The sequence below is a fragment of the Myodes glareolus genome, chromosome 8 (assembly GCF_982192425.1).
Source record: "Myodes glareolus chromosome 8, mMyoGla1.1, whole genome shotgun sequence".
Classification (NCBI taxonomy): Eukaryota; Metazoa; Chordata; class Mammalia; order Rodentia; family Cricetidae; genus Myodes; species Myodes glareolus.
Window position 1 is genome coordinate 32520502 of NC_142033.1, and position 13022 is coordinate 32533523.

At 41.0% G+C, this 13022-nt stretch overlaps 1 protein-coding gene across 1 annotated transcript in view; it reads left to right on the forward strand.

Moving 5' to 3' along the window:
* The window catches only part of Chic2 (cysteine rich hydrophobic domain 2), a 37352-nt gene that overhangs the window by 6494 nt on the left and 17836 nt on the right, over nt 1–13022 (forward strand). Inside the window, exons 2-3 of the mRNA XM_048415156.3 lie at nt 10102–10156; nt 10476–10631. Of these exons, the coding sequence (XP_048271113.1) occupies nt 10102–10156; nt 10476–10631 (211 nt within the window). The remainder of the gene's footprint in view (nt 1–10101; nt 10157–10475; nt 10632–13022) is intronic.

The window sequence follows — 13022 nt, forward strand, 5'->3', positions numbered from 1 at the left end:
TGTCGTGTGTGTCCTCCTGTGTGTGTCTCCTTTCGTAGGCTGCTCTAACTTAAAGCTCAAGCTCCTGCCTCAGCCCCCACAGTGCTGCTTGAGCCACCACTCTTGGGAGGTTTTGAGAGATTACACAGTTGTCTGCGATTTTGTTCTCAGCTGGGGTAAGTCTTAAATAGATATAACTTGGAACAACTATATAAGGTTGTTTTGCTCATTTGACCCGGTCAGAATCATCAGGATCTTTATAGGCTGGTCTTGAATGCCTGGGCTGGTTATGCTAATTTAGCTTTAGCCTCCTAAGTAGTTGGGAGTGTAGGCATATATATCCCACTATGCCCTTTTCTAACCATTCTTTTTCTAATGAGACTCTAGGTGTTTCTTACATCAGATGGGTGGTGTCTGAAAAGGCTGGTTCTTGACATCAATCATAATGGTTTCAGTTCTTGGATCCCTTCCTAATTAACACAGATGAGCTTTTCTGAATGCCACTTTTCTCACCTGCAAAAAGGGAAAATGCCTACTTTGGAGGTTAGATATGAGACTCAGAAATACAGCACATTATTATTTACCATGATTTGGCTTTTATTCCTGTGTGCACATTTTACTATTTGAAAAGAAAAAATCAGTCCAAAATGTGGTATATTACTTCCTTGCTTTATTTATACATTTTGGATTTTTGAGACAGGGTCTCTCAGTGTAGCCTGGCTCTCTTGGGACTATGTAGACAGACTCTCCCACCCACTTTGGGGGTTTTAGGTATGTGCCAGCAGGTCTGGCTGGGTTTTTTACTTTAAGACAAGATCTTGAGCATAAATCAGATGATCAGATTTACTAAAGGAATATTTACTCAAGACCTTATCAGAAGCGTACCTGGAGGTTGTGCTGGTTTGAGACCCACTGTCCTTGAATGGCCCTTTTCTTCAGGTTCCCAGGTGTGGACTGTTGCCGTCTGTTACCTTCCTTCCACCTAGCTAACTAGGTGCACTTCAAACAGAACAACCAATAAGACTATATGAAGTAAAAAGTTCATTCTAGATACTTAATTTAGGTACTAATTTTTTATTGCCGTTTGTTTTTCTAGACAGGATTTCTCTGTAGCCCTGGAAGTCCTGGAACTCAGTCTACAAACCAGGCTGGCCTCTGCCTTCCAAGCGCTGGGGTTAAAAGTGTGCTATCAAGACTAACTCTAACGACTTACCAATACCTTATATTTGGCATACTTTTCATTTGTTCTGTTGATTTTTTTTTCCATGACTGTTGTATGTGGCACCGGGGAGCAGGCTTCATATACTCTAGGCAAGGACAACCAATTTTACTGTGTCTCTAGCTCCTCAGGTATTTCTTAAATTCCCATTTCATGCCACATGTTAGCCAAGCTTCTGAACGTCACAGAGAGTCTCAATGTAGTTCACAGCTAGTAGATGAAGTATTGGTGGCAGAGCAGTGGAGAATGCTGTGACGAAAGCGACTGGGGAACTGGTGTTGAGGAAGGATAGGACAGTCTAGGTGCTGAGACGTAAACCCAGATCTGAAGAAAAGTTATATTACAGCCAGAACACACAGGAAACAGGATTGTGCCTTGAAATGAGGTTGGAGAACTCAGTAGGGGCCAGAGAGGAGTGTAAAATGATTAGAGTGATTCTCTTGGGTGTGTGTGTACACATGTGCGTGTTTGACAGAGACCAGCGAGTGACCAGTGGGCGTAGTTAAGTAGGGTCACTTGCAGGTCTGAAGGCAAGGCTCTCTACAGGAGTGCCGTAGTGGTAGAGTGAACTGAAGAGACCAGGGCAGTGATCTAGATGAGCCGCGAGAGCGCCCGGCTGGGTGTGCGGTCTGGAGGCAAAGGAGGCATCACAGGTCTAGGCATAAGAACATCAAATTTTACAACTTCTCCATAAGATATGGAGAAACATAGCAATGACTGCCCTTACCATCTGTTTTTCATTTGTGTAAATGTGGTTCATTTGGTTGATTTGATTTGATTTTAGCTATGTTATGGACGAGGTCAAAGAACTGGTCTGCCCTTGCTAAGCTGATTTGGGCCTATTTTTAATGAGATATCTGGACCCCCTGCTGCCATGGGCCGCTAATATGCCAAGAGAACAGCATTTGGCAGGATGTAGAGGAGCTTCCTCATGATTTTGAAGTGAGACATTTGTGGAATGATACTCCTTTTTTAAAAAATTTATTTATTAAAGAAAAAACCATTTTTTCTCATTTTACATACCAATCCCAATTTCCACCTCCTCCCCTTCTCCCACTCCCTTCATCTTTCCCCCATTCCTCACCTTCCCCCCTCTCCCCATCCACTCCTCAGAGAAGGTAAGACTTCCCATGGGAAGTCATCAAAGTCTAGTGCATTGCTTTGAGCAGGACCAAGGCCCAGAGTGATATTCTTCACTATAGTATGTGTGGTGTTTGACAACCATTTGTTTCTTAGATTTCAGGGGAAGATCTACATTTCAAGCTGCCTTGGAGAACCAAGGGCTGAAATGTTCTAATGGGTCCCGAAAAAGGGTTCTTTTTCTTACTTTTAAGTTCCTCCATGCAGCTTACTTAGGGTAGAGTTGGCTAGACTTTGATATAGCTTCTTTTTTCCCCTTTTGTTGATTGCAGATCTCTAACATAGTTCCCTCGGCCTGGAATTTATTTTGTAGTTCGAGCTGGCCTTAAACTTGCAGCATTCCTCCTGCCTCTGCTTCCTAGTGCCTGAATGTAGGTGTGGCCACACTGCCTGGCAAGTGCCTCCTATTTTCTCTTTACTTGCATGGTGGTTATTTATGGTGAAGTCAGTCTTGGGTTTGTTCAATGAAGGAGTTCTTAATGTGTTCAGCCTTTTCTGTCTGCCTTTTTATAGTAGGAAATGTTATTTATAGTTAGCACTTTTGGTGGCCTATTGTGTTAGTAAACTTTCCATTACTGTAACAAAATGCCTAGAGTAATTAACTTAGAAAGTTGGATTTTGGCTTAGAGTTTTGAGATTTCCCTTGTTCCCACGCGGGCACATGTGCACACTCAGCCATGCAGAGGGATGGCGAGAGGGAGGGATGAAGGACTGGCACTAACGGTGTGCTCTCTGCCAACAGACCTCTGGCTGTGCGTCCAGGGCACAGCCGACTGTGTGTCCAGCTCCAGTCTTAGGGAGTCCAGTGCCTTCTGCTCTGTGGACAACAGGCACACACACAGTACATAGGCTACATGTAGACCAAGCACCCACACACTGTAACATGAGGGCCGGCTTGTTGGGGTTTCTGTCCCTCCCAGTACCCCAACAGCCGGCAAGCAACAAAGAAAATCACACACAAGACTCCATAAGATTATAAACTGATTGGCTCATTAGGTCAGGCTACTTATTAGCTCTTATGACACATATTACCCCATTATCCTTATCTACTTTAGCACATGGCTCCGTACCTTTCTCAGCTGGGCAAGTTACATGCTGCCTCTTCAGTGGTCTGCGCAGGAGTGCTGAGGGAGCTCTGCTTCCAGAATACTCCCAGTCTCTTTGCTCCACTCCTACTTCCTGTCTGGCTTTCCCACCTATACTGCCTGCCTGGCCAATCAGCGTTTTATTAAAATATGATTGACAGAATACAGACAATTCTCCCGCATCACACACACCTAAAATAAACCTAAAAAAAAAGTTTCTGCTCTTTAGTTTAATGAATGCAATTATGTATCCATAGGCCTGAACAAACCTAATGGTTCAGAATATGGTCACAAAGTTAAAATTGTTAGACTTGTCTCCAACTGCAGGGGTTTCATATCTTCTGGTGGAGTACACTTTTGGTGTTAGTCTTGTTCTCTCTCTCTCTCTCTCTCTCTCTCTCTCTCTCTCTCTCGTGTGTCCGTCCCTCTGTCCAACTGTAGGGTTTATATCTTCTGTCAGTCCTTGTTGGGCTGTATGATACTCACATACGGAGATGGCTGGTAAATTAAGGCATGTTTTATAGACAGCAAGGTCTGTTAATTTCTTCCATAGTTAGTATTTCATCTCCAAAAATAACTAAAAATCTGATTCCATTGAGTTCAAAGTCCAACATTAGAAAAAATTTCTGTCTTCATTTACTGTCTGTATGACCCATATGATTAGTTTGTGTCTGAAATCTCTAGCTCATGTGCATTGGTCTTGTCATAGGTGTGCAAGGTAAAATTTTGTGACTCTGCCTTCCTACAGGTTGGCCATCTAGAGAAGAGTCAGGTTAGAGTTTCTCTTATCCAAACTGAATACATTATTCTCTGTTCAAAGCCACTTTCCAGTAGCTTTCGTGTTCTCCATTAATGGGAGAGCCAACATTGGTTTTATTTAGACTAAAAAAAAAATCTCCAAAAGATTTAGTTGTGTGTGTGTATGTGTATGAGTGCCTGCCATGAATGTATGGGTGCCCGAAGAGGTTAGAAGAGGGTGCTGGGGTGCTGGATCCTCTGGAGTGGTGGGCCACTGGCTGTGGGCGCTTATTCTAGTTTGTTGTCTGTTGCTATGATTAAAAACCATGACTGAAAGGAACTTAGAGGGGAAAAGATTTATTTGGCTTACAAGTTAGATAGAGTTCATCTTTTAGGGAAGCTGAGGCAGGAACCTGAAAGCAGAAATTGAATGGAGACCATGGAGGAATGCTGCTTACTGGGTTCCTCAGCCTGCTCTCCTACACAATTCAGGACCACCTGCCTAGGGATGGCACTACCCACCTCACCTACTGGGAGCTGGGCCCTCCCACATTAATCTCCTTTATCTCTGGCACCTCATCTCCTTTAGAGCCCTTTCTGTAGCTGCAAGACTCTCCCTGACCTGACCTACCCTACCCTGTGGACAGTCTCTGACTTCTTTCTCATTTCTGCGCCCTTGTCCTGTTCTAGTTACACTGGCTTCCTTTCCATTTCCTGATTATTCTAAGTGTGCTTCTGACCTAGGCCCTTTGTACTGGTTAGCTCCTTTTTATGGACACTTGCTTCTAATACCCAGAACCTAGGCCCTTCTCGTTTTCCATCTCTGTCAGGCAGTCTTATTCTCCTACTTAAATCAGAACTTTCCATCTTCTCCTTACCCTGTGCCACATTTTTTTCCATAATTGTCTTCTGTCAGAACACAAATTAGCCAGACATACTAGAGTACAAATGTATATATTTGCTTGCAACCAGGATTTGTTATGTAGCTGTAGCTGACCTTAAAGCTCAACTTCCCCCTCTTTAGCAGTCTTATATCTGGACTTACTGTAGGCATGTACCTCTATAACTCACTCTAGAATATAAACTTCTTATAAAGAGAGAAACCCCTCAGTAAACTTTTTAAAATTAAGAATAAAGTCTTAAACCATTTCCCATTTTATAGCAACTGTCCTGTGTAAATTGAGCCCTTAAATATTGCTTTTTTTTTAAATTTGAGAAGCTAGGTATGGAGGTGTATGCCTTTAATCTCATCACTTGGGAGGCAGGGGCAGGTGAATCTCTGAGTTCAAAACCTGCCTGGTCTACGTAGGAAACACCAAGACTTTCCAGAGAGATTTTCTCTCTCTCTCTCTCTCTCTCTCTCTCTCTCTCTCTCTCTCTCTCTCTCTCTCTCAAAAAAAAAAAAATGGGTTCATGAGATAGCTCAGTGTGTAAATATGACTGTTATTCAAGCCTAGAACCTTAGTTTGATCTCTGGAACCCACGTAAAGGTAGAAGGAGAAACCCCAATCTCACAAAAGTGTCCCTGACCTCCTTATGAGCCCTGTGGCACATATGTGCCCAAGAATGTAGACTGTCTTAATTAGGGTTTCTGTTCCTCTAACGAAACACCATGACCAAAGCAATCTGGGGAGGAAAGGGTTTGTTCGGCTTACACTTCCATGTCGTTATTCATTATTAAAGGAAGCTGGGACAGGAACTCAAACAGGGCAGGAACCTGGAGCAGGAGCTGATGCAGAGGTCATAGAAGGGTGCTGCTTTCTGACTTGTTCTTCATGTCTTGCTTAGCCTGCTTTCTTATAGAACCCAGGGGTTGCACCACCCACTATGGGCTAGGCCCTCCCTCATCATTAAGAAAATGCCCTATAGCCAGATTTTATGGAGGCATTTTCTCAATTGAGGTTCCCTCCTTTCAGTTATTTCTAGCTTGTATCAAGTTGACATAAAACTAGCTAGCACACACACCATACAAGCATACACACACACACACACAAGCTTAAAAATGGGGGTGTTAAGACAGGAGGCCTACTAGTTAGTTTCATTGCCACACTGACCTATACAGTGAGACCATAACTTGGTAGGTAAGTAAGTAAGTAAATAGAATTAGAGATGGCACTGGGATGGAGCTTTATTAGAAATGGATTGCCAAGGCTCTGGATGTCATTCTTAGCACTGCAAAAACTAACAACTTAGTTCAGCACAGCATTAGCTTGATGTGCTGTCTTATCTGAGACAGATAAAATTGCAGGGGTGATTTACTTTTCCAATAATATGATGAATTGATATTTAGACCAGGATTAGAATTCAGGCATTCTCTCTCCATTGTATTGCTCTTCCAACTGTACCACATTAGCTTTTTGTACTTGCCAGTTTTTGTCTTACCTCATTGGATTGCTGGCTGCATGCTTGCCATTCCAGTTGTAAGCCTGCTGTTACTGCCTAGTTTTCTTGAAATGAGCATGTTTTACTTTCTACATTCTACCTCTTGATCTTGGTTGGTAAAAAGCTGGAAATTTCAAGGGGCTTTATGGGTGGCAGACAGGAGGGAGGGCTCATCAGTTAAGAGGACTTGTTGCTTTTATGGTGGACCTGTGTTCAATTCCCAAGACTCACATGGTGACTCAACCATCTCTAGCTCCAGGTCCAGGTGATCTGAGACTCTCTTCAGAACCCCTTGGCACCATGCACATACATGGTGCACAGACATACATGCAAGCAAAGCATTCAGAAACATAAGTAAATCTTCTAAAAGACAGAGAGCAATGGAGAGGTATGTAAGGGTCTTGGCCCAGTTAACAACGTAAAAAGAACACTTGCTGTGTAATCAGTAGACACAAATGGGACCTCAGCGCCTATGAGCATGCCTGTGACTCAGGCTGCAAAGGCGCAGAGACTGGAGAATTGGGGAAACTTTCTTATACCAGACTAGCAGAGAAAGAGCAAAGCCCAGGTTCAGGAAGAAAGACATTGCCTCAAAAGAGTAGGTTGAGTGAGGTAAAGGAGGCTATGCAGAGAGACACATACGTACAAATAAGAATTAAAACCCCAAAACCAAAATGACAAAAACAAAATGACTTTAAGCTGGATGGTTGGTGCCTCCTACTTTCTGTTTAAGATGTAGAACTCTATAGCCTTCAATCCCAGCACTCAAGAGGCTGAGGCAGGTAGTCTCTGAATTTGAGCCTGGTCTACAATGTGAGGGTGGGTGGGGTACAGAGAAACCCTGTCTCAAAAAAACCAACCAACCAAAAAACAAAACTACCAAACAAGCAAACAAACCTTTAAATACACTGATTTGTTTGGTTTTGGTTGGCATGGTTTTTTTTTGTTTGTTTGTTTGTTTTTTTTGGTGTTGTTTGTTTTAAGACAGGTTCTCCTGTAGCTTGGGCTGGACAGTGAACTCCCTCTGTAGCTGAAGGTGATCTTGAATTCCTAATCTTTCTGCCCACACTTCCCAAGTTTTAGCTTTGCGAGTGTGTCACCACACCTGCTTTATGTAGTGCTGGGGCTTGAACTCAGGGCTAAATGTATGCTAGACAACTTCATGAGTGTTAGTAACTGAGCTATATTTCTAGCCCTGAAATACACTCTTAGGCTACTGGAATTATCTCTAAATATAGGTATGTCTCTTGAACATACATTTCCTTATTCTATCTTAAAAACAAAACCCTCTCATCATCTATTTTTCTTAATATTTTAATTCTTCTAATTATAAAGAAAGGCACAAAGATTACTTAAATATTAGGACGTTGTGTTTCCCAGTGAAGCAGAAAATGAAATTTAGGATTACTAAGATGCAAAAGGTCTCTTCTTTTTTTGCGTGTGTAGTTGCTCCTAGGTTTTTTTTTGTTTCTTGTGTGTGTTTATGTGTATTGTGTGTGTTGTATCTATTTTTAAAATATAGTATACAATTGTACAGTTGAGTGTGTGTGCGTGTGTTATATGTACTTTTTTATGTAGTGTGTATGTAAGCACACATTGAGGCGAGAGGGAAACGTGGGCTATCTCCTGTATTGCTCTCACTCTGCCTTTATTTTCTGAGATAGAAACTCTCTGAACCTGAAGCTCATGAGCTTCCTCCTCTTTTATCCCCTGAGTGCTGTGTTTACAGGTGTTATGCTTGGCTTTTAATGTGTGTTCTGGGGATCCAAACTCAGGCTCAGTCCTATCCTTAGTCTTTAAATTTAGTCTTAAATACTAATAGATTTTATTAGAGAAGTCATGGAAAACATAAAAATAAAAAATGCCATTCATAATATTCATTATCCAGGATTAGCTACCCTTAGTATTTGGATGGATTTGATTTTAGTTTCCATATGTCAATAGTTAAATTGAAATTTAGGTAATAATATTTTAGTTTCTTGTGTCTTTTCATTAAGGATTATATTGGGAGTCTTTGCCACTATCATTATGGAATCTTAAAACTGTGAATGATGGGGGTTGGAGAGATGGCTCGGTGGTTAAGAGCACTGACTGCTCTTTCAGAGGACCCAGGTTCAATTCCCAGCACCCACATGGCAGCTCACAACTGTCTGTAATTCCAGTTCCAGAGGACCTGACACCAATAGCAAAACACCAATCGATGCACATAAAATAAAAAAAAAAATAAAAAAGAGTTGATTCTCTCTCTCTCTTTTTTAAACGTGAATGATAGCCAGGCAGTGGTGGCGCACACCTTTAATCCCAGTACTTGGGAGGCAGAGGCAGGCATATCTCTGTGAATTCGAGGCCAGCCCGGTCTTCAAAGTGGGTTCCAGGACAGCTCCAAAACCTTGTAAAAAACAAAAACAACAACAAAAAAGTGAATGATGAGGCTTTATTAGGTTATGAAAAACAAAAGTACTTAAGGGGATTTAAGAAGTAGAATTTTATTTAAGAATGCTTTGGGGGATGGGGCTGGAGAGATGGCTCAGCAGTTAGGAGTATAGGCTGCTCTTTCAGAGGACCCAGGTTCAACTCCCAGCACCCACATGGCAGCTCATAGCCGTCTATAACTCCAGTTCTAGGGGATTTGATGTCTTCACACAGATGTGCACACAGGCATGGACTTAGTGGTTTACTCTTTTTCTCTGTACTGTCTTCTGCTCCTGGACTAATGCCCTATCGTGGTGGTTTGCGTACTTGATCATTCCTGCTCTGCTGTTGCAGTATGACCTGCTGACTACTCCTTCCCTGGACAGTTTCTGCTTTCTTCTGTCAGCTGTTCTTGACTTTCAGGCTTCACAATTTCACTGCATCTTGACTTAAACTTAAGTCCTTTTTGTATATTTCAGCCCTTACCAGTGAAACCATCTATTAATTAATACCTTATACTCAGAAATGTCACAGTTGCACAGGCCTGTTTGGTCCTACCACCCCCATGCTGCTTGCCAGTGCTGGGTTGAAGTGATCTTGAAACAAATGCTCATTTGTGGGCTCATTGTCCAGAGTTCAGAGTCCTAGTTTGTTGTTCAAGTAATGAGCTTGCTTAATGGACTGTCTTGTCTAGTGTATGTGATTTTAGCTGTAATACATTATCAGATGTGGTGCAATTAATATCATTTATAAAATGCTCATATCTTACAATTTTCATTCCAGAGTGAAATAAATGGAAGCAGTTGGGTTGTAGTTTGGTATTTAAAAGGCAAAATGCACTATGAATTCAAAGCAGTGAAAGCTAGAAAATTTGCTATCTGATTAAAATATGCTTTGATGCTTTTAAGGTATACGTGATAGCTCAAATGAAATAAACCATTCTTTTACTTATTCTTTTGTGTATATATTGTCCCTCATATAAGTTTTGATTCCATTGGAAGTCATTGCATGCTACATTTTGTAAGTTGCTCGTTATGATGATTTTGTCTTAGACCTTAATTCTGTTCATTTCACCTTTAAGTTAGGTAGTTCAAACTTTTGTTCTGTTGCCACGGTGTCATATAATAACATTTTTTCTTTTAACAGATTTGGACTGAGCAACAAATTTGAGTCAGAATTCCCATCTTCATTAACTGGAAAGGTGAGTGTCTCTCTCTCTCTCTCTCTCTCTTTTTTTTTGTTTTTGTTTTTGTTTTTGTTTTCGAGACAGGGTTTCTCTGTGTAACCCTGGCTGTCCTGAAATGTTCTCTCTGTAGACCATGCTGGCCTCAAACTCCGAGATCACCTGTCTCTGCTTCCGGGGGATTAAAAGTTTACGCTACCACTGCCCAGCGAGTGTCTCTCTTACTGATCTACTGTTTATATATCTCAAATTAGTTTTCCTTAGAAATTAGAAAAATGTGTGCTGAGTCCCATTTCTGTCATTCAGCATCTCAGTTACATTTCTTACTGTCCTGTAGGTAGCTCCTGAAGAATTTAAAGCCAGCATCAACAGAGTTAACAGCTGTCTCAGGAAGAATCTTCCTGTGAATGTACGGTGGTTGCTGTGTGGCTGCCTGTGCTGCTGCTGCACATTAGGCTGCAGTATGTGGCCAGTTATTTGCCTCAGTAAAAGAGTAAGTTGAATTACATCTTTTAATTTACTTTAGAAGTGTGAAACAAATCTCGTGTTTACTTTTTTTTCTGTTGAATGAGTCACACTGTTCTGAATATTATACAAAAATAATCTGAGCTGGTTAAGCAAGATTAATTATCATATATTTACATGTTATAAAATAGCTATGAGGAAACTGTTCATAATTTCTGTGCATTAGGAAATTGTGGCCAAAGAAGAATGCAGCACTATGTGTACATTAATTATGGACTAGAGTGGTACAGTGTTCATGGATGCTGGGTTCAACTCTACCTCTTCCCTGTGTCTATGGGCATAGTTCTTAACCTCTTTAAATCTGAATGATAAGACTGTAAATGTTAATATTCACCTATGACTTGAGTAGAATTGTTGTACGGACACAATGGAATCTTATATATAAAGCTTTTAGCTGAACAGCATATGAGAAATTCTGTCAGCTTCGATGCTGTTTCATATACAAGAGAAACCGTTTAAGGGAGGCTCCTGGTTTTAGAGATTTTAGTTCATGAACTGCTGTGCTAGCTCCAATGTCATGGTAGCTGAGCAGAGCTCCTTGCCTTACAGTTGCCAGGCATCAGAGAGGGAAGAAGGGGATTGGAATAAGATGTAGCCCTGAGAACAGAACCCTATCCATTCCACTAGCTCCCATCTCTAGGTATTTGAAACACTTTCCAAAGGTCATCATATTCAGAATAATCCACTGATTAGGTCATATTCCTTATGCTCCAGGTCAACTTTGAGTGTACAGGATCTCCCAAGCAAGTGCTCTAGCATTGATTAAGCTATTGCCACAGCTCTCTGTTTACTTTTTACAATCTTATTTTGTGTATATAGTATTTTGACTGTATGTATTATAGGCACTACATGTGTCCCTGGTGCCAGTAGAGATCAGAAGAAGGTGTCAGATTCCCTGGAACTAGAGTTACAGGTGCTTGTGAGTGCTGTGAATTTAACCCTGGTTCTCTGCAAGAGCAGCCAATGTTTCCAACCACCAAGTCACCTCTCTAGTTCCTAATGTATGAGCGTTTAGAAGAATACTTCAAATCCAGCCCATAATAGAAGTTGTCAGTAAGGACTGATTAACATTACTAGTGTGAGAGTACCCATAGAGGAAATAAAATGGTTACAGTAGATAATAGGGAGCTCACTTCAATTTTATACTTTATAGGTTCTCGATAATGAATATACACTGACTGTGTGATTAGGAAAAATAATCCAAAGCTTGATTTTCACTGCTTATAATGAAAAGATTTCAAGATGTTGGATATAGATATGCCAAAATAATGCAAATTAAAAGTTGTTGTTATTATTTTTAAAAAAATATTGTCTTACTCTGTTGACTTGACTGGCCTGGAACTCACTGTGTAGATCAGGCCAGCCTTGAACAAAGAGATTACCCTGCCTCTGCCTCCCAAATGCTCTAGGCATCTGCCACCATGCCCAACATAGCACCCTTGTTTTTGTTATCTTAAAATATAGATATACTTACACATATTAAAGGGAAATAATATTCAGCCATGTATGGTAACTCACATATGAAATCCTAGCATTCAAGAGGCTGAGACAGGAAGGAAGATCATGAATACCATGACATAGTATGTTAAGGCCAGCCTGGAAAACCAAAATGGGCTGGAAGGTGGGAGGACCAGTCAACCAAGTGAACTTGACTGTTTTCCTATGGAAACATTTAATTTTGGTGGCAAATAATGGCAAGGAAATGCAATTTATTACTTCATTTCTATTATAAAGTTAGGGGTATACTCTATTGAAAAATTTAGGCTAAAACTAATATATTTTATTGATAAAATGAACTTGATGTCTTTATAATAGAATTACTTATGTATTATTTATTATGACATTTGGCATATTTACATTTCTTTGAAAATGTTTATTATTAGTGTGTTGAGCTGGAGAGGTGCAGGCACTGGAGGTCAGAGGGGCCACTGGAGTCAGTTCTTCCCACCTTTAAGTGGGACATTGAGTGAGTGCATGTGGCCGGGACTTCTTTTGCTGACCCTACTTTCTCTAAGCCCTTTTTTACCCCCATAATTTTTACCAGATTGTCTCTAGGTCACCAAATGATACTTTATTTGCCACTTGTATATGTTCCTTTTGCAGTATTGGAGACTGTGACGTGGCCCAGTGGTAGAGTGCCTTCCTACTATGTGCAAGCCTTCAGCTTCTAGCACCACAAAAATAAAGCAAAGCAAGAAATAAAAGATAAAGTTTGCCCTCTGCCCCTTTGGTTTTGGCATGGTGTCTTTCTGTGTAACTCTGTCTGGCCTCAAACAGAAAGATCTACCATAATCTTCCACATGTTGGGATTAAAGCCACATGCCATCATGCCCAGTCTTTTTACTTTTTCTTTTTTTTA